The 20,343-nt window shown below is 41.5% G+C and overlaps 2 protein-coding genes and 1 long non-coding RNA gene across 4 annotated transcripts in view; 2 read left to right on the top strand and 1 right to left on the bottom strand.

Moving 5' to 3' along the window:
* The window catches only part of LOC118165830 (translation initiation factor IF-2-like), a 7,296-nt gene extending 7,033 nt beyond the window's left edge, over positions 1–263 (top strand). Inside the window, exon 3 of the mRNA XM_035324161.1 lies at positions 55–263. Coding sequence (XP_035180052.1) covers positions 55–76 — 22 coding nt within the window. The 3' untranslated portion in view covers positions 77–263. The remainder of the gene's footprint in view (positions 1–54) is intronic.
* Positions 264–3,290: 3,027 nt separating this feature from the next.
* Positions 3,291–15,892, top strand: ZC4H2 (zinc finger C4H2-type containing). 2 transcript variants are annotated; one of them, XM_035325827.1, is made up of 6 exons: positions 3,291–3,426; positions 3,466–3,583; positions 8,646–8,817; positions 9,406–9,578; positions 10,756–10,918; positions 12,067–15,892. In XM_035325827.1, the coding sequence occupies exons 2-6, from the start codon at positions 3,531–3,533 to the stop codon at positions 12,178–12,180; spliced, it is 675 nt and encodes a 224-aa protein (XP_035181718.1). In that variant the 5' UTR covers positions 3,291–3,426; positions 3,466–3,530; the 3' UTR covers positions 12,181–15,892. The 2 variants fall into 2 exon arrangements, with proteins under 2 accessions (XP_035181718.1, XP_035181717.1); XM_035325826.1 differs by having other exon boundaries at positions 10,750–10,918.
* Positions 15,893–17,117: 1,225 nt separating this feature from the next.
* Positions 17,118–20,343, bottom strand: part of LOC118166701 — a 14,953-nt gene continuing 11,727 nt past the window's right edge. Inside the window, exon 3 of the long non-coding RNA XR_004750674.1 lies at positions 17,118–17,279. This is a non-coding gene — a long non-coding RNA (uncharacterized LOC118166701). The remainder of the gene's footprint in view (positions 17,280–20,343) is intronic.

The raw sequence follows: 20,343 nt of genomic DNA, 5'->3' as shown, positions 1-20,343 counted from the left end.
CCGCGCGGCCCGCCGCCGCTCCTGCGCCGCGGGCGCGGCCCTGGCCCGCTCCCGGCGGCAGCGCACGCGCCGTTGACACGCGGCGCGCGCGGCGGCCTTCCGCTCCCGCCTGGCGCCAGGGTGCTGCCGGCGCGTGCCCGGGTCTGGGCCAGGGCCGCGCCCGCGGCGCAGGAGCGGCGGCGGGCCGCGCGGGGAGCGAACTCCTTGAGGGTTGAGAAAGACGGGGTGCTCTTAGGAGCCGAGGGCTGGCGTGTGGCTGTCGCCTGCCAGCGGTGCTGATGAACGCCTCCGGCTTCCCAGGAACCCCAGCAGCCTTCCCTTAAAACTATCCCCCACTAGTTGTAGGGAAGATTCCTGCAAATGTGACTCAAGCATGTTTTGAAGGCTCAGAAACCAGGTGGGATACAGAAGAAATTTCTATTTTTAACGTTCGGGAATTTGAAGCGAATACCGTACCTCAGGATGCGCCATTTTGACTCCTGTGTTTTCTGAGGCTTGGCAGCGCCGCTCCCTGTGGTACCCGCGGTAGCACGTCCCCAGCCCACGGCACGCCGGCCCACGGTCGGTCCTGCTCTGTGTTCTAGCGGGGGGCCTTTTCCATCAGTCTGCCAGCCTGGTGTACCAGGCTTTCTGCAAGCGCAACTGTAATTACTATGCACGCTATTTCTTTCACAAAACACGTTGCACACATTTTCCTGATGTCAGTCCGCGCAAATTTTCACCTGCCTTCACATCTCCAACTTTTTCTCTGGCAGCTGGATGACCTTATAAACTACTAAATGTCTGAGTTTTATCTTTTGAATTAAAAAAAAAAAAAAAAAAAAAAGCTACAGCTTGGCTGCTTTAACTCACTGATATGTTTCAGATGCTCTGATGAAGATACAGAAAAGCTGACAAAATGTACAATATCACTGTATATGTCACTTGGTACATAAATCCGTCATGGCTCATTTTATAGAACTTCAGATAAAAGTTTATCAGGGCATTCTTTATAATGTGGACTTTTCTGTAATAACGAGCAATGTAAAGAGAATTGAATGGTATTTTTTAAATAGTTAAAAATAGTTCTAAAAGAAAATATATATATACATACAGTAATGTGTTAAATCCAGCACATGCTGAGAAAAGAAAAAAAAGAAAAAGATATCTTTATGTTCAGCCTTGTAGAATTGGTTGTTCTAGGGGGGATGATTACCTGGATGGGGCTGGGGGGGAGAAGGGGGTGGGGAGTCATTCTTGCAGTTGGAACTGTTCTGTATCTTCTTGTCACAGTGGTATCAGTTTATGTAATGAATTTATACTAAATGGAAGTGTTTGCTCCAGCACTAATGAACAACTTACTTGCCTCAGACTGAGGACACCTCAGTCATAGCAGCTCATCTTTGAATTGTATTCTCTGGATTTTTATTTCTTCCAACTCATCACTATCATCCAAGTCTCCCCACACTTCATTTTATAACTTCCTTGCAAAAAAATAACATGGGTAGAAAATTGGTAAAAGTGAATCCCAGCACCTTAAGGCCGTTGTACTATACACATACTCCATATAAAAATCTGGGAACTGTGGCACATAAAGAGATTCTAAGATCAATTTTTAGTTCAGAACCAGCTATTTTACTTGGACTGTCTGAGTTCAGTTAGCAACTATTGCAATAACGCATGACATTCTGATCTTTGTGTTGTTTTTATGACTTCATGCAAATTGATATTGCTTCACAGGTGAGTATAAAAATGGGGACCCTGCTCCAAAGCAGGCCAAGGACAGCAGTGTAAATAGAAGCAGCAGCAGAATCACTCAGAGAAAACGTACTGTCACAGAGGACAAGAGAATATTAAAGACCAAGTTGCAGAATGCAGGTAAACCAAAGAGAAAAAATATTCTGCTTAACTGTGCTTAATGAAAACCAATATTTTTTGCTGTTTTTAAATCAATGGAGATCTGAAACTGGAGTCATTCTTTGGTCATTCCAAATTCCCATTTACTTCACTAGAAACTAAAATCATTTAAAAAGATGAGTAGATATATTAATATTAGGAAAAAATAAGCAGGAAGCTGCAGTGCACTGGTTCTGGTATCAACCATGAGTTCTGAAGTTTTTATGACTGACTTGATTTGTCGGATTGCTCATTCCCACTGATCAGTGAAAGCAGAAAAAAAAAGAAAAAAAAAAAAAAAAAAAGGCCAAATTGCATCTCCAGTGAAGAGAGTAGAGTTTCAACTTCTCAGCTTTTCACACTGCCTGAAACAGGGTCTGATCTGCATCACATAACATTGATTATGCAACGTAATTTGCATAAGAATAAAAAATGCCATTGACAAACATTTGCTGCCTCAGTTACAAAAGGTTTCCTTAAACATCCTTGTTAAGCAGGGCAGGGCAGGGCAGGGGAGGTATATTCTAGCATAAATTCTTTGGAGATTGTCTGAGTAGCAGAATTCAGGAATTTAAGCCTATTCTTCCTTCCTGAAAAGAACTCAGAAGAAGGTAGAGGGAATGTTAGCCTGTCACATTCCCTTCTACAAGCCTAAATCTCTTTTGTAATACAAAACATTTTGCAGTTTTATTGTTTACTTTCATTTCCATGGCTGGTTTCTCATCAGATTTCCCTGTATTGTTTCAGACAATGCACGTCATTTCCAAAGGTAGCAAGCGCTGTTTCTTTTGACCTTCCAAAGTGTTGAGATATAACTGTTATCTTCATAACTTAAAAAATAATGCTTAATACACTACGGAAGCTGAAGAAAAATAATTGCCTGTCTGAGGAATGACTTTGACTCTATTCACCAACATGTGAAAAAGCGAAGTGTTCTGGTATTTGTGGCTAGAATGTCCTTAGAATGGCAAATGGTCACTTTTCTCAATTTAGCTGTTTTATTTGCATTGTTATTCTTTTCAAAACTAAGACTGCTATGTATGTATAGTGGCAGAAATAAAAAAGAAAATCCTAAGAACAAAATGTATCTCTTCTGAACTCCATATGCACTCAGCATCACTCAGAGTACCTACAGGAAAGCATGGTAGTAATAATGGCTACAGCATATTTTTATTTTTTACATCAAAATCACAAACACATCCAATGATCTTAGTGCTTATTCCATAATTCTAATGATTTAATTAAATGCTAATTGTTGCACAGACCTCAGGAGGTCACCTTTTGCTCTCTTTGCACTCCTAACAACCTTTGACATAGGGTGTGACAAATGGATTAAAAACGTAGTTGCAGGAAAAAGGGCAGGAAAGCTGTGCTCTGCCTTGTGGGTGTTGTAGTCTTTCTGCTGACTATCTGCCTAGTCTGAAATAGGAAGCTGGACTCTATGTCCCATAGCTCCCACTAGAGCCTACTGCACAGGCTCAGAGACCATATGCTCGGAGGGGGTGACTACATTGTGTCTATTGTATGGTTGCTGTTTTTTTGTTGTTGTTGTTTTTGGTTTTTGATGTTTTTTTTGTTTGTTTGTTCGTTTTGTTTTTTTCCCCTGGCATTTTGTACGTTTCACAGGAGGTTTAAATTGGGAGGTTTAAATCGGCATGGCAGATGAGCAAGAAATTATGTGCAAACTCGAGAGCATCAAGGAGATCAGGTACGTTTGCTTTGTGCTGCATCAGTTACATGAAACAGCTTTCTCCGGGGAGTGGAGGAGTTGCATCGGTCTGAAAGTAGCTATTGTGCTCCTAAGGGAAAGCAAACCACCCCTGGGCTTTATGATAAGAGCTGAAATTACACTTTTCTGAATAGGGAAGGAGCATCTGCAACCGGGAAGTGGCAGCAGAAGGTGCAGCAAAGAGCTGTGATGGTCATACATTTCCAGAGAATTAACTCAGTGACACTGTAATATGAGAGGGAAGAGTGTGGGGATGGTGTTGGGCTGCAGGTATTTTCTTTTAAGCTCTTTGAAGTATTATTTCTAATTCCTGAGTCTCTCTGTCATAAATCTATTATTTTGCCTTGCTCACTCCCATCATTCCCTGGCGGGAGCCCTAACAAGCTGGGGAAGGAAGGGCAGAAAGCAAACGGAGCATGACGGCAAAAGCCAAGGATGGATGCGCCCCCAAGAGTGGCATGTTTAAGTGTCTGAGCAGGACATGGATGTCTGTGCACAGCCAGGCAGAGACCAATGGGAGGATGTGTGGCTGCTCAACTGCCAGGGTGGCCGATCTCCCTGGGCAGTCAGTGCTGGAGGTCAGCTTTAGCTGGGATTGTGGCCTGCGAGGGAGTGTGGAATTTGTGCGTGTGCTAGGAGAGGGGAGCAGCTGAGCCTGTGAAGCAGCCAGTGTTTGCCTGGTTTCTTCCTACTCTTCCTTCCCTGGGCAGAGACACGGCCCTCTACCCAGAGGCAGAGAGATGGCTAAGGTGGGCAGGGAGAGCAAAAAGTCTTCCTGCCTGCTGTTTCTGGCCACCACCCTGAAGTGGTGAGCAGGGCCACATGTACTGGGGTGACAGAGTGCTGTGGTGGTGATGGATGGGGACACAACAGCATGGGCTTTTTCTGCCATCATTTTGAGAATCTGCTACAAGGCAGGCAGCTGTCTCTCTCTGGTGTTATGTGCAACACGACACATGAAGAATTTGTATATAGTGTTCTTTGTATGGTGAATTGCAGAATGCCTTTAAAGAGGGGGAGTCATAAACAATGAACGGCACCGTATGTGCCCATGTTGGGGGTATGTGTTTTTCTGAGCTTTAGGTAGGACATTTTCACTCTTTGACATAGGACACTGATATTCAGGATAGGGCCTGAGCTGTCTATATTTAGCAGGAATTCATGCATCCAAAAGCCAGACTGCATTATAAAGAAAGTGATTTGCTATGTAGCCAGGAGCTGAAAGGTGAGGTGGTGGTGGGTAACCCCAGAGTGGAAAGAAGTGTTTTGGGGCATGACAGCTGAAGACAGGCTATCAGTGAGGATATTTGCGGGAGAGGCAGCGGACAAAGGTGCTGCTGCCTGGCCCTGCACGCAGATGGCTGCAGAGACATCTTTCTGGCTGTTAACAGCACCTCTAGCAAGCACACTTCACCTGTGGAAAGAGGTGAATTAGGCAGCAATGTATGGGCCTCGGCCTTCTTCACTCAATACCATGAAGATGAACAAAGATCAGGCAAAATTTTTTGTATAACATCCCGAAACTACATGTAGAAAGAGATGGAATAACACATGCTTTTCAGAATAAGAACAACACTTTTTTACGGAACTGTTATTGGATGGGCTCCTTTAAAATACAGATCTAAATATGGCCTATTACAGTTTGAGGTCCAAATATTCTAACGCTGACTTTAAATAACTCATTAGATTATCTTTCCAGAGAAAGTGGTATACTGTATTTGGAAATTTATGGTGTATTCAATTTTATGACAATATATTCAAATGGGACATTTAAACTGTAATTAAGACATGTTATATTATTTTATGGTACTGTGAAGGTGACATTACTGCCTTTATTGTGCAATGAGGTATCAAGAAATTTGCTTGAATATATTTTAATTTAAAAAATCAAAAACAAATCCTGCTTGCAGCATTCATGTCAATTTTGAGTCTCCTTTCACAAAATGTGGTCAAATAAACTACCTATTTAAAATGTCTTTTCATTCTATGAAAAAGAAAAAAGCATTCAAAATTTCTATAAGAAACTCTTATCTTTACAAAGCAAACACACCTTTGATGGATTTGGCAGGCTTTATTTTAATATGCATTCCATGTACTATTCTATAGGCAAAGGGAAAAAAAAAAGAAAAAAAAGCCCTCACAATTAAAATAAAGGAAATTGCCAATTTCTGTAGCTGCACTCTATCATTTATTAAAGGCAGCTCAGCTGGGTTTTTGATGGAATTCTGGAATATGATTCTCAAAACCTGTAAACATAGATTTAAAAAAAATACGTAATTTGTGATCAATGGAATTGCTGTTGTCAGTAAATGTATATATGTGCCACCAATCCAAATGATCTGCACATGCTTATTGATATGGATTGAGTAGTTTCACAGAACTAACACTAGTTGTAAAATTAAGCAAATACATAAAAACTGGACCTCAGTGTTCTGACTGGGAGGAGATCAAAGAGAATGAGAGCGAACTTACCCATGACAGATGCTAGTTTCACTGCTTAATGCCCTACTGTGGCATTAAGTAGTCACTTAGCAACTACCGTTACCATTGCAGTCTAAGAATTTAAATAGAAGGACAAAGAACACGAGGGCAGAATTCATTAGGCAGTGTAGAAATCACAGCTGCAGTTTTTGTTTCAGAACATCACATAATTTATATGTGCTTTTTCTTTCCTATACTAAAAGCTAGTAATTTGGTCTGAAACAATCCCCTGCAATGCATTTGTTGTAGCAATTTGGCAGAGCACAGAGGCCAGTGACTAGTAACAGTGAGGAAAGTGATCTATTTCCATTGTCTCAGGTGAATGCATTCCATAAATACAAGAGAAGAAACAGGGATAAAACTGGGGACAACTCCTAGTTTCAATAATCAAAGCTGCTATTGCTAAGTAAATGGAAACAATGAGGCTTGATGAAAACAGGAATAGATGGATGGAGGATACTTTTTAGTGGGATATTGCCACAGTTAAAATAGAAGACAGAGATGATCTCTTTTACTGGCTTAAGTCCAATATTCATGTTCAGACTAGTAAATACTGTTCAGACTAGTGAGTACTGAGACTGAGGGACAACCTCATTGCAGCCTACAGCTTCTTCTCAAGGGGAGCAGAGGGGCAGGCGCTGATCTCTTCTCTCTGGTGACAGTGACAGGACCCGAGGGAAGGGCATGGAGCTGGGACAGGGCCAGTTCTGGTTGGACATTAGGAAAGCCTGTCAGAGTTCAAGAAGCATTTGGACAACACTCTCAAACATACGGTCTGATTTTTGGGTGGTCCTGTGCGGAGCCAGGAGTTGGGCTCAATGATCCTTGTGGGTTCCTTCCATCTGGGGATATTCAGTGATTCTAGGACATTCCAGCCATCTGATAACTTTTGTGGTCCTCCTCTGGTCTGGCTTTAACAAGTCCACATCTTTCTCGTGCTGGGGGCCCCAGAGCTGGATGCTATACTGCAGGTGGGGTCTTGTGGGGTCAGCATAGAGGGGGAGAACCAATTCCCTCTTAGTTCTGAATACATATCGGAGAAGTTATTAATGATACTGCTTTTATTTCTTGTAGCTTTATAAGCTCCTGAAGTGAGAGAGAGAACAACTTTGGTTATAATTAGTGAAATAGATAACGAGAGTTAGTTGTTACAGGGACTGACCCAGCTTTCTGCCATTCTCTTCTGCAAATGGTCAAAGACTGTTGTGCCAGTTCCCTATGCCAGTGATGTCTGAGGCAGTCAGTAAAAGGATTAACGAAACTTGGGGCATAAGCGGTTACTGCACTCATTGAGACTGATTTGGAAAACAGGAACAAAGGATTCAAAGGCACATGTATGAGTCTTCCCAAGACGGAGGGTGACAGGCGAGATCCAGTCAAACAGAAGCAAGAATAGAATCTATACAGACACTTTAAAGTATATGGCATACTTTAAAGAAGAGTCCTCAGGCTAGCTCTAAAATTTCTTTGGGAATATTGGTTGGGGCAAGAGAAAACAGTAACTCTGTTAAAGCCAAGGATAACAAGGAAGGCCAGAGGTGGTACTGTACAATTACCTGAAATGTGACATTACAGGTTCTTGTTATAAACATTTAAGTGTTGTTGACACCTGGGTTATGGCATATTATATTCTAACCTAAAGTACAGGAAAAATAACTAAGGCTTGTTGGTTAACTAAATCACAGAATCACAGAAACAAGACCAGGAACAAGTACAGTTTGTTCAATGACTAGTACAACTGCTGAATCACAAGAGCAGTGGACTGTTCTGCTGCTTAAAGCTGTTTGATGACTGAAACTCACACCCCTTAATTGTTAGCTTTGAAGAGAGGGAAATGGACTGGGTTTCTAAACACTTTTGCAATGGAATGACAGATAAGCACCTTTTTTTAAAAAAAAAAAAAAATAGAATGCAGGACATTGGTAGAAACATTTACAAATACATGAAAGGTACGAGATTTTAGCAAAGAACCAAGAACTTGTCATGGTGTACCTACAAATGGGATGTTGGTGGTGAATGTCATCTTGAGTTTTTATTACATGTCATTGCTCTGGAATTTTCTTTAATCTGAACTTGAAGTTAGCATTGTAGCAGTTCAAATTACTGTCCACATAGTGGTAGTCAATGTATAGGATATTATAGTAACTTCCATTGCATTTTATGTATCTCAGAATCCTGTTTAAAACATTTCATATTTTCTGGATTTCTCTACTTTGCAACTAGGTTTTAATCTCAGTTAATTGATACAGTAGAACTCTTAGTACAAATTCTCTGAATCTGCAGTAACTGTTACATTTTTACAATGTACTCTTTGTTTCATAATTCTGTATATGAAAGTTTGATGTAATCTCATATGTTAGAAATGCTCAGCAAAAGAGCTGGGATTAGAATTCAGTTCTCTCATTGCACCTTATGTTTTTTCAGACATATTTAGTTTCACCCTTGTCTATTACTGCTATCTGCTTCTTCCATCTATTCATCTATAAAGTGACACCTTGACAAATATTTTGCAGTGACTTACTGTTGTCCCTCTATATTTGTAATTATCACTGGGATCCAGGAATAAGACTTTGCAGATGGAAAAAATAAAGGCACGACTGAAAGCAGAATTTGAAGCACTGGAGTCTGAGGAGAGGCACCTGAAAGAATACAAACAGGAAATGGACCTGCTGCTGCAGGAGAAGATGGCCCATGTGGAGGAGCTGCGTCTGATCCATGCTGATATTAATGTGGTATGCAACAGTCCAGCTGCAGGCAGTCTAAGACAGTTGTATATGAATCAACCCACAGGTTGTGGAATTGCACACATCAATGATCTATGATTGGCTGAATAATCTGGACTTCACAACACCATCCTAGGATCCTACAAAACATGCCAATTAAATTTACTTCATGCTAATTGTTTTTTTCTTGTCTGTGAAAGGTGGGATATTTTGTAATGTGAGCTTAGAAAGCATTTAGACCAAGGGGTTAGATTGCCAAACCCATTCTAGCTACGACCTCACCATTAGTCATAGTAACATCATTCTGACAGTCCCATAGAAAACCATTCTTCCTGTTAGTCCCTTCTCATCCAGCAGCTGAAGGCAGCTAGCTGGGACTTTTGATTGTTTTTTGTTTTGGTTTGATTTTTATGTTTTGTGTTTTTTCTGAAGAAAAGGGATTTGGGGAAAACATATGATATTTGTGAAGTTCTTAGCAAGAGTTTTCCTTCATCACTGAGCAGAACCACCAAATATTAACAGAGTACAGTAAGAGGCACCAGCCAGAAGGAAATTAATAGAATTATAATTAATTAATTATAAGGGAATCTATTTCAGATGGAGAACACTATCAAGCAATCTGAGAATGATCTCAACAAGCTCTTGGAATCTACTCGTCGCCTGCACGAGGAGTACAAACCCCTGAAGGAGCATGTAGATGCTTTGCGGATGACTCTGGGCTTGCAGAGGCTGCCAGATCTGTGTGAGGAGGAAGAGAAACTGTCCCTTGAGTAAGTCTCCAAAGCAAACATCTGGATTTATATTTATAAATCTAACTAATAATCTAGCTCTTAATTTTATTATTTGGTTTTGTCATTCTACTTTTTTTGATAGGTGGAAGAAAGAACTTAAGAGGTATGCATGAAAAGAAAAAAATATCGAAAAGGAGATGTGGGAGCACATGTATTTGATAACATTATTTGAATTTGTTGGAAGGTAGATTATTACAAGCTGCAAACTCTACATATGATATGTAAAAATTCAAGAGTTTGTTTCTCTAGATTTTATATTGTATATTGCTTTTTCTAACAAGGTATTTTTTTCCTGATTTTTTTTTTTGCTTGTTTAGCAGAGAGAGAAGACAATACAAGAAAGGCATACAAAGCAATTATTCTTCAATTGGTTTGTGGTACTGCTAGTCTTTTTTTTTTTTTTTTCTTTTTTTCTTTTTTTCTTTTTCTGCATGCACATGGCAGTGTCATTTAGACATCTACCTGTGACCATAAAAACTAAAAGTTTACCCTAGATGTGGAATAGATTTGGATAATTACCTCAGTTTCATTTTTCAAGGCATAACCTAGAAGGTGGCAGAATTAGCTACTATTCAAAGAACAGTGTCCTTTGTTTAACAGATCAGTTTTAAATGCAATTGATGTTGTAAGAAAACTACACTTCTTAATGCCCAGCACATTTGGTATCACTTTAACTGACACACAGTTTTCAAGATTTCTCTGGATTTCTTCAGAAATGCAATTTTCCACTCAAAGAACCTTGTTACTACAAAGAAATGTATAAATCTATTGCATTAAAAATATTAACAGAATAAAATATAGAAATAGAGAGTTTGACAGTGGTGCATCTAAAGCCGTTAAAGATTACATATGTACAATATATATTTTCTAGCCTATTAATTTTATATTTATTTGTAAATCAAGATGCCTTAGAAGCTAGCAGTCATTTCCATTCTTCTGAAATCTGTTTTATGTGCTCAAATGTAGAGGAAAATACCAGCAACTCTATATAAGAATTAGTCCAAGAGGTGTCTAAATGTAGGCAATTTGACTCTAATGGGGAAATGTAATAGAGAAATATGGTCCATTATATTTTAACACAAATTATCCCCTAAAAATAATGAAATAGTCCAGAAGATGTTCATTTATTTATTTATTTATTTATTTATTGGTCTAGCTACTTCGAAAAGCAGAAAGCAGAATGGCAGACAGAACCACAGGAGCCTCCCATTCCAGAGTCTCTGGCTGCAGCTGCAGCGGCTGCCCAACAGCTGCAAGTGGCTAGGAAACAAGATACCAGACAGACAGCAACTTTCAGACAACAGCCACCTCCAATGAAGGTCAGGAGATGGAATATGCTGTTTTTTTTCTTGTGTCATTGAAATATACAATGTTTATAAAATTGATCAATATTTACAAAAAGTAAAAATGCGTCCTGATTCTGATTTTTTTTCTGCAGGAGTTCATATCAAAAGCAATCCCAGCAGACTTAAACTAGTAGTACCAGTCATCAATGGTTTACAAGGCTTTATTTTGACTCCTTTATGACCTAAGAATCTCTATAGAGATGCAGGCAATTCTCACTCATTTTGTGTTTCATGTGAGAGAAAGGCACGTAAGAAAGATACTGGGTAAAAGAAAGACCAATAGCTGGGAGGTAATCCACAACGGATACATATTAGAAGCAATGCACATATTTTATGAGGAAATATAACTATTCGTGGTAGAAATTACCAGAGAAGGTGATTGATTCTGTACTTGGTATCTTCAAATCAAGATTAATGTATGGATTAGTTCAACCTAACTGTAAGCACTTAAGTGAGGTGTACTACTTTGAACAGTTATACTCAGCTCCTTCTGCAGTCAGTAGAAACAGAAAAGTAATTGCATACTATCCATCCCGCCCTAGTTTCAAAGATTCATGGACTAAGAAGGCAAACTGAGGTAAGTACATTTCATAGTTATGTACTTACCATCTAGAGTTAGGTCAGCAAAAATCCTTTCTGAGAGCAATACACTTCAGTCAAATGGAAATTCAAGGACTGAGTATGGAACAAAAGGGTAGAGTGCTGTATCTTGTGTTAAATATGTAGAATTAATCTAATCACCCTCTCTGCCTTGAATGCTGTGAAATTGTGGTCAGACTTCACTATAACTTCTCTGTCTCAGTGAGCTATTACCCTTGTAGACATCTTTAAAGCACATGGAAAGCTTAAAATGAAATGGAATTTAATTCTGAGATTATTGATACAGGCCTGAACCATGCGTTTGCTGATCTGTAGTTTAAAAACAGTGAGATACGTTACTTTTTCCTTTGGCCTGAAGTTACTGTACGGTCTAGAGACCTGGCTATAAAAATTAGCATTGGTTTGCCCTTAAAGGCAAGAAGTCTTGCCTTGGTTATTTTTTTTCAGTATTGATACTCAATAACCCATTTATCAATGCCACTTAAATGTTTATAACAAAAGGCTGCAATGTTGCATTTCAGGCATGTTTATCGTGTCACCAACAAATTCATCGGAATGCACCCATATGTCCACTCTGCAAAGCAAAGAGCCGATCTCGGAATCCCAAAAAGCCCAAGAGGAAACAGGATGAATGAAACCCAGAAGACTGACGAGCAAAATGTGACCTCTTCCAGTACCTTTCCAGTAGAACTGTAAATTTGGCCAGACTTTACTGAAGTGCAGACTCAAGTATGACCAACCCATTGTTTTCTGTCCAATGCAATGTAAGCACAATGTTCCTGTCCTGTCTTAATTTCCTTCTGGTCCTTAGGATTTAGTTTTAAGAAAATAAGTACTAATGGTGCTACAATTTAACATTTCAGTCATTCCATCTTTTGGACTCATAAGCAACACAGAATTTTTATGCAGGTATCCTAAATGCCAGACTACAACTACTGGCCAAATGTGATTACTACAAATGCTTTTATGTCTTTTTAAAAACAGATGTTACTAAAAGATTATTCTTATTTTCCTATTTTCTGATAACAGGAGACTATTTGAAATGCAGAAAAATCAGTTTGTTTGTTTGTTTCACTAAAGAACAATTTGTTTTCCATGCTGGTACGTTTGTGTAGGCTTGGGTATCAAGTAGCACTTTTTTTTTTTAATGTGGGACATCTTCAGGAAAAAAAAAATGGTTTATAGGTTTATACAAGAAATCAGTGTATTAAGGACACAAGTGAATTTTGATTTACTGGAGTTTGATTGTATCATTCCATCAAATTTGGCTTAAAATTTGGAGGAGGGATCCAGTTATAGTCTGTGTGTGAAGTACTAATAATGACATAATTTGTGCATAATTTGTGTCATGTTTAACATCTTAATATGATATAATTTTCAGTAGTCAGAAGACTAATTTATTTAAATATAAGGTTTAAATGAACACATTATTAGTCCTCCTAGGCTCTAGGGCAAACAAGCTCACTGCAGTTCTCTAGGAAACATGCATCAAATACCCCAAACCTCTATGTCCACAGACTACAACAGCAGCCATTCTGCACATCTCCCCTTCCTGGTTTCTATAGCTGAAATCTTTGGCAGACGTATCATCTGTTGGATCACAGGGAAGTTTGATAACATGCACTGGGAACGGTGTCAACTAAAAAACAATGTATTTCACTAGAACTGCCTGTTTTTTGCCCCCCCCCCCCCTTTTTTTTTGGGGGGGGGGGGGGGTCTAGCTGACCAAAACTTCCTATTGTTGTATCTTTTAATAAGCCATTACGAAGTTAATTTTATTTCATCCTGTTTTTTTTTCTCTTGCTCTGCATGTGTGACAAAAGAACCCCGATTAGAGGATCCTGCATACCCCTCCCTTTATCTCTGTCTTCTCTATTTCATCTCATGCAGCTGCAGTTTCTCCAACAGGGAGGGTGGCAGTGACCCAACTACAGAACAGGGCCTTCAGACTTATTCATTTCTAATTCCAGTTTTGTCACCAACTGTGATGACTAAACTGATCTTAAGTATTATATATTCTTTTCACTAAGTTCAGGAGACAGGGACTGCCTGTTTGCATTCAGCCTCTCTTTTTAGCCCATGTTTTCTTCTACTACTATACTAGAGTGGATATATTGAGAATTTTTCTTGTTAAAAAGGAAAGACAAGGAAGCCCCAAATCTCTGGTCAGAACTTTGCAAAATGCTGTGGACTCTACAAATACACATAAAACATTGTTGCTGTCCAAATCACACTCATTGCCATTAATTTCCAAACTCATCCATAAAGTACATGAATATTTTATTGAAGATAGCCTTATAATTTATGCCAAGTTCAGTCAGTATTCTCCCATTTTAACGTTTGATAGCCAAATAAACATCTGTCAACAGCAGAGGCAGAATATGGACTATGTGTCCCTGACAACATGTAAAAAGCAGATTCTGTGAACTGCATTACTGGGATTCGGTCTCTGAGTGATGATGGAGGAGAGCATGATCCCATTCTCCCTTCACCAGATGGCAGTAGTGACCTAACTATCCTTCTGCATGTTTCCAACACAAATACGGGGTTCTGTTTTTAAATGTCAGAGAGGTCATATGCTGTGTATCCTACTCAGAACAATTCCTACTGAGCTTAAAGGAAAACATACACAGAGTTAAAGAACAGCATATGGACTCTTTCCTCCAAACTGCATGCATGGAAGCAGCATACTTTTATGGTAGATGTTGCTAAGTTTCAGAAGTAGTGACAATGGAGAGTGGGTGAATGGCTTGCAATGAAGTAGTGCATGAAGAGACACAGATATGTAGAACTGACTTACAGTCCTGAAAGTCCCAAAATAGATGGGGTTAGTCCTAGCTGTTCTTACTTTGCTGTTACTTTGCCAGGTTCTTTGTTTCTTCGGAGATCTCTAGAGCTCTAAACTGAAGCATGCTTAATGATTCCGAACATAACTCCTAAACACTATTTCCTAACATTGTATAACAGTTCTGTATTTTTACTTTATTTTTATTTTTATTTTTTTTAAACTAGTCCCTAGTGCCCTCATGTTTAACAAGTTTTCTATTATTATTTTTAAAGAGAAAAAAATGTGTCTATGACATACTGTGTTTGTATCAATCACATACTAGTGTTTAGAAATCTGTTTTCACATCCTTTATGAAGTTCAGTCATATGAATAGTTTGTGTTGCTGAGAATGAGTCAAACTGCTTCAAGGAGACGAAATCCATATTATTTAATAAGGGATACTGGGGGCATAGGGAGGGGGGAAGCAGTATCTTTCTTAGGGAACTATTAATCTTTTCTCTCATAGATTAATTAAGAAAGTTAACTGAAGAGCTCTTCTTGTGACAGTCTTGGCCCTTTTTTCCCTGCCACCTTTCTCAAGAGACTTAAGAGATAATTATGAAATACTGATTCCTTGTACTGTTAGTCAGAGGAGGAAGCTGTCTGAAGAACAGTTTCTACTATAAAACTATGGCACTTCTGCACTGTGAAGCAACAATAGCCTCTTCCTTTGTACTTAGAGTTCTTTCAGGGTATTTCTTCACTTGGCTTAAATTAATTCTTATTTAGCTTAGATTCTCTTGATAGCCACAAAGAAACTCCTGTTGTGGATGCTGAGAGGCTATTTAAGCATTGAATAGTTTACAGGACTTTTATATTACTAACCTCTGGTTTGACCCTGGCTTTGTCATTCCCTTTTCAATGAGTAATCAAACGATAATAGAATCACTGGATTCTTTTGTTGTAGATGGTTTCCAGGGCTGTTCCCTACTTCCTCACTTGCTTCAAATGGTATAGTCCTGTTCTTTTGCAACCAAGTGGCACAGAATTCACAAGCCACCACCCCACCATAAGATCACACTAAAAGGATGAGAGCATTGTACTATGTTTAATGACTTTAGAAATATTTGCACCCAGGTCAGGGTTGAGTAGTTGTTCAAAATTTTAGTGCCAAGGACACCATTATCTGTAGAGAAAAGCCAAATTCTAATACTTGCACTTACTGAATTTTAACTTTAGCTTTCTAAATGGCACACTTGCAGCTGACTAAACCAGCCAATGGCTTCAAGCTACAGAATCTGCTTGTGAAAGAATAGCCATTGAGGTGCTGTTCTGAATACCTGACTAATCAAGAAGTCAAGACTTTATTAGCACTTTAAATAAATAAATTAAAGTGCTTTCTCTTATTTTACAGTTTTCTAAGTCCTCTGACATAGGCTTTCCATTTTAGCATTTAGATATTTTAGCAATACCTGGAGTTTCACTGACTTCTGTGTTCTAAATATTTTATTCTTCTCACCAGGAGTAACCTGTTAAAGTTGTCTGTACAGTCCTTTTTAATAAATGTTTGTTACATGTCATGCTTTCTTCATGCAGAGTATTTTCACAACTGTTACTCGCTTTTGCTACTGAGAAGCAGCCATATCCTGAAAGGTAAATCGCAGATCTCTAATTTTACAGTATGCAATTAGCCCTAATTCTGTTATATGCTCATAGAAACTTTATGGTCATAAATATGGGGAAGGAAATACCTGTGAGCTTAGAAAGTAGAAAGGAAAAGGAAATAGCAACACAGACTTTAACCTAGCCAAACTTCTCAGTAACATTTCTGGAACACAAAACACTGTGTGCATAGGCTCCAAGATCTCTGCATCTGCATAACAGTCACAGAAATGACATCCAATTTCATGTTTGTTCTTTCTTCTTGGTCTCACCCACATGACCTTGGCTTGGCATGGCAAACGGAAGTGCTAAACCTTGATCGGGAAGGTGAGTGGAGAAAAGTTGAAAAACAGGGATGGTTTTTGGTTTGGTAGTATATTGGTCCACCTCTGGGTGACTCCTCTTTTCCAGGGATGAAGAAGATACTGGGAACATCGTAGTTGGCCTCTGTGGTCCATGTTGAGGATGGATTCTGAGCCCTGAGAATTGAGTCCAGGGACAAATACTGTGTGTTGGGGGGTGTTTGGCAGGGGGAGGCGGGGAGTTGCCTAGCAGTTGTCTATCTGACTTCAGCAGCAGAGCAGGTCAGTTGACTACCGTTTTGCTTCTGAGGAGGATGTTGCATTGGAAGCAGCTTGGCTGGCATGCCGTTCAAAGGAAACAAAGGAGAAAAAGAAAGGGGATGGAAGAGGGGGGATGAGGAGGTGCAGTATTTAATCCTCACCAGAAGAATCCTTATTAGTTTGTGATTTTGATTTTCTTAATTATTATAGGGGGATAGAGAGAGAGAGAGAGATGATGCATTTTAAGCTTATCTAAGCAATGGGGTAGTGATCCCCGCCCCCCCCCCCCGAGAATCAGCATTTCCAATGAATCCAGAACAACTCTCAAGTTCTGTCTCGCAACAGTTGTTGGATTTTCACCCAGATGCCTAGGAACACTGAAGAGGTCTTGTCCCCGACTGCTAGTCCATTACCATCAGTAACTGTGTCTGGATTCTCTAGATTTCTAAAAACAATGCATCATACTCAGTCCCAGGCAGGAACAGATTTTGAAATTGAGCTCCCTACCCATAATCCTGGCTAGAACATAGCATGCTCTCTAGCTGCCTTTTAAACAACATTGATAGAAACTCACGGGCCAATAGTACTGAAGCCTGGGTGTGGAAATGTTATCCATGAAGTAGGGAATTATCTGTACTGTACCAAGTATGGTAGCTATGAGAATGCTAATATACATAACGCACCAGATACAACAGGACAATCCCGTAACCAAACGGCCTGTCCCAAATGGCGAGGGGTGGTACTGGCTATGTGGCAATCAAGCCAGGAAGGTGCTGCCCCTAGGATGGAAGGGAGCTTGTACCCTGGGGGACAATAATTCCAAATGTAACTATTATTTAAGACCCGCAAAGCCAAAGCCCCCAAGACCCTACGCAGAATTAAGAGGACTCCAGATGATCCTCTAGTAAAAAGAAAAATGGGGCATTTCATGGTTTTGCGAGGTGTTTTTTACCTTGGTTAGGGGTGAGTGAAATAGAAAAGCTATTGTAAATATCTCAGTTCTAATTGAAGAACTAGAAAATAACACTCTGTGTGCAGTCCAGGCACTAAGAAAGGAGGTAATAAGTTTGTCAAAAATAGTACTCCAGAATCGAATGGTACTAGATTTATTACTAGCCTCACAAGGAAGAGTGTGCAATTAATGCATGTAATTAATGCTAGTTGCTGGATACATTTAGATCAAACGGGACAAATTTGACTGATCTCAGAAATGTTTGGAAAAAAAAATGGTTTATGGTTGATAGTCGGCTGAATATGAGCCAGCAGTGTGCTCAGGTGGCCAAGAAGGCCAACAGCATCCTGGCCTGTATAAGAAACAGTGTGGCCAGCAGGGCTAGGGAGGTGATTGTCCCCCTGTACTCGGCTCTGGTGAGGTCGCACCTCGAGTACTGTGTTCAGTTTTGGGCCCCTCGCTACAAGAAGGACATGGAGGTGCTCGAGCGAGTCCAGAGAAGGGCTACGAAGCTGGTGAGGGGCCTGGAGAACAAGTCTTACGAGGAGCGGCTGAGGGAGCTGGGCTTGTTCAGCCTGGAGAAAAGGAGGCTCGGGTGACCTTATCGCTCTCTACAGGTACCTCAAGGGAGGCTGTAGCGAGGTGAGGGTTGGTCTGTTCTCCCACGTGCCTGGTGACAGGACGAGGGGGAATGGGCTTAAGTTGCACCAGGGGAGTTTTAGGTTGGATGTTAGGAAGAACTTCTTTACCGAAAGGGTTCTTAGACACTGGAACGGGCTGCCCAGGGAAGTGGTGGAGTCACCATCCCTGGAGGTCTTTAAAAGACATTTAGATGTAGAGCTTAGGGATATGGTTTAGTGGGGACTGTTAGTGTTAGGTCAGAGGTTGGACTTGATGATCTTGAGGTCTCTTCCAACCTAGAAAATTCTGTGATTCTGTGAAAAACGAGATCCTACATAGAGCATCTGAAGATGACGCTTCCTGGGTATTTAGAAACAGCTGGGAGAAACTAACTTCATGGTTACCTGAATGAAATTGGCTCAAACAACTATTTGTTGTTATAATAACAGCATTGTGTATCTGTCACGCCCCGTGACATCCAAAGAAAAATATTGTGCCCTAATGTTGGCAAAAAAGGGTGAGGGATGCAAAGAGGTGCAAAAACAACAATAGGAGTAAGAAAATAAGAGGGGGGAGTTGTGAGAAACAGAGAGGTGTTTTTGCAGTAGATGGTTTTTTTTTTTTTTTTTTTTTTTTTTTTCAGTGGAAAATTCCAGTAACCTTGCATATTCAAAAGTGATTGTGCAGGCACAACAGTGGCATAGCAGTGGGGAGTATGTTAAGAAGATAAAGGGAAGGTCCCACTTTCCCAAAATAAGGAGGATAACTAAGGAAAACAGGACGAGCAGTGCGAAATCAGTAAAAACACAAATCATAGGCCCTCTACTCACAAGAGAAGGGGAAAAAGGATTTTTTTTAAAAAAAAAAAAAAGGGGGGGGGGGACGACACTAACAGTTGATCAACTAAAATTGTACATATAGGGTATAGTAGTGAGCGTCAAGTAGCTTGTGAATCTGTAGAACTCAGCCAAGGAGGAAACAGGAGGAATCAAGCGTCTAATGCAAAGTTATTGCAGGACGCCCGCCATTACGCTAAGAGAAAAAAAAAAAAAAAAAGGCACCACAGGGGCAACCTCTACCCTAAGTTGTGTAAAAGCATAAAGCTGTGTGTGGCGATTTTTGTGTGTGTGTTTTTTTTTAGCTCGCGTATCACCACTGCTCCATGAAGCCGTGCCTGCCGCTCTGCTTCCGCGCATGCGCGAAGCCGGCCGACTAGCCTGAGGAGGGGGAGCCGGGTGGTGCTGCAGGACCCCTGCCCGCACCAAAATGGCGGCGCCCTTCTCTGGAGCGGGAGTCGGGCCAAGCCAGCTCTGTACCGGGCTGCGAACCGAAGGCGGAAGTGGCGTCAGGGCATGCCTTCCTGAGGGCAAAAACACTCCCTGATTAGCTGGGAACTCAAAGCGGAAGTGGCGTCCAAGAGCGCCTGAACAGAGGGCGGAAACACTCCGTGATTGGCTGGGAACATGAGAGTGAAAGTGGCGTCATGGCATGCCTTCCCTGAGGATGGAAAAGGCCGTGATTAACTGGGAGGAACCCCGAGCAGAAGTGGCGTCGAGGTGTGCCTTCCCTGAGGGCGGAAACAATCCGTGATCGGCTGGGAGAAACGCAGGGCGAAAGTGGCGTCACGGCATGCTTTAACTGAGGGCGGAAGCACTCTGATTGGCTGAGAACCCAGGCAGAAGTGGCGTCAAGATGTGCCTTAATGGCGGGTGGAAACACTCCCTGATTGGCTGGGAACCCGAGGGCAGAAGTGGTGTCATAGCGTGTCTTCACTGAGGGCGGAAACACTCACTGATTGGCTGGGAACCGAGGGCGGAAGTGGAGTACAGGGCTTGCGGCACTGAGGGCGGAAGTGGCTGTGCCGGGTCGAGCTCGGTTCGGGATGGGAGGGGACGGGACGGGACGGGACGGGACGGGACGGGACGCCGAGGCGCGGAGCCGCAACGAGGTTGGTGGTCGCTGTCGCCCCGGGCCGGGCCGGAAGGGCGGGCGGTTGGGGCGCTATGCGGTCGGCGGCTTCTGCGGAAATGGACCTCGTGCGGGGTGGGGGCGGCGCCGCGCCGGACCGGGCCGGGCGTGAGGCGGGGTCTGCACTGCGCGTGCCTTCGGGGAGCTGTGGAGAGGGGGCGGAGCGGCGGGAGGCGGCGGGGGGGGGGGGCAGAGAGGGCGGTAGCGGTGGGGAGGGGGGGCTGGGCGGTGGGGGGGGGGGGGAGGGGGCGGTGTGTGCGCTTGG

The sequence above is a fragment of the Oxyura jamaicensis genome, chromosome 4, assembly GCF_011077185.1.
Source record: "Oxyura jamaicensis isolate SHBP4307 breed ruddy duck chromosome 4, BPBGC_Ojam_1.0, whole genome shotgun sequence".
Taxonomy (NCBI): Eukaryota; Metazoa; Chordata; class Aves; order Anseriformes; family Anatidae; genus Oxyura; species Oxyura jamaicensis.
This window is presented reverse-complemented; position numbering and strand designations above follow the sequence as displayed.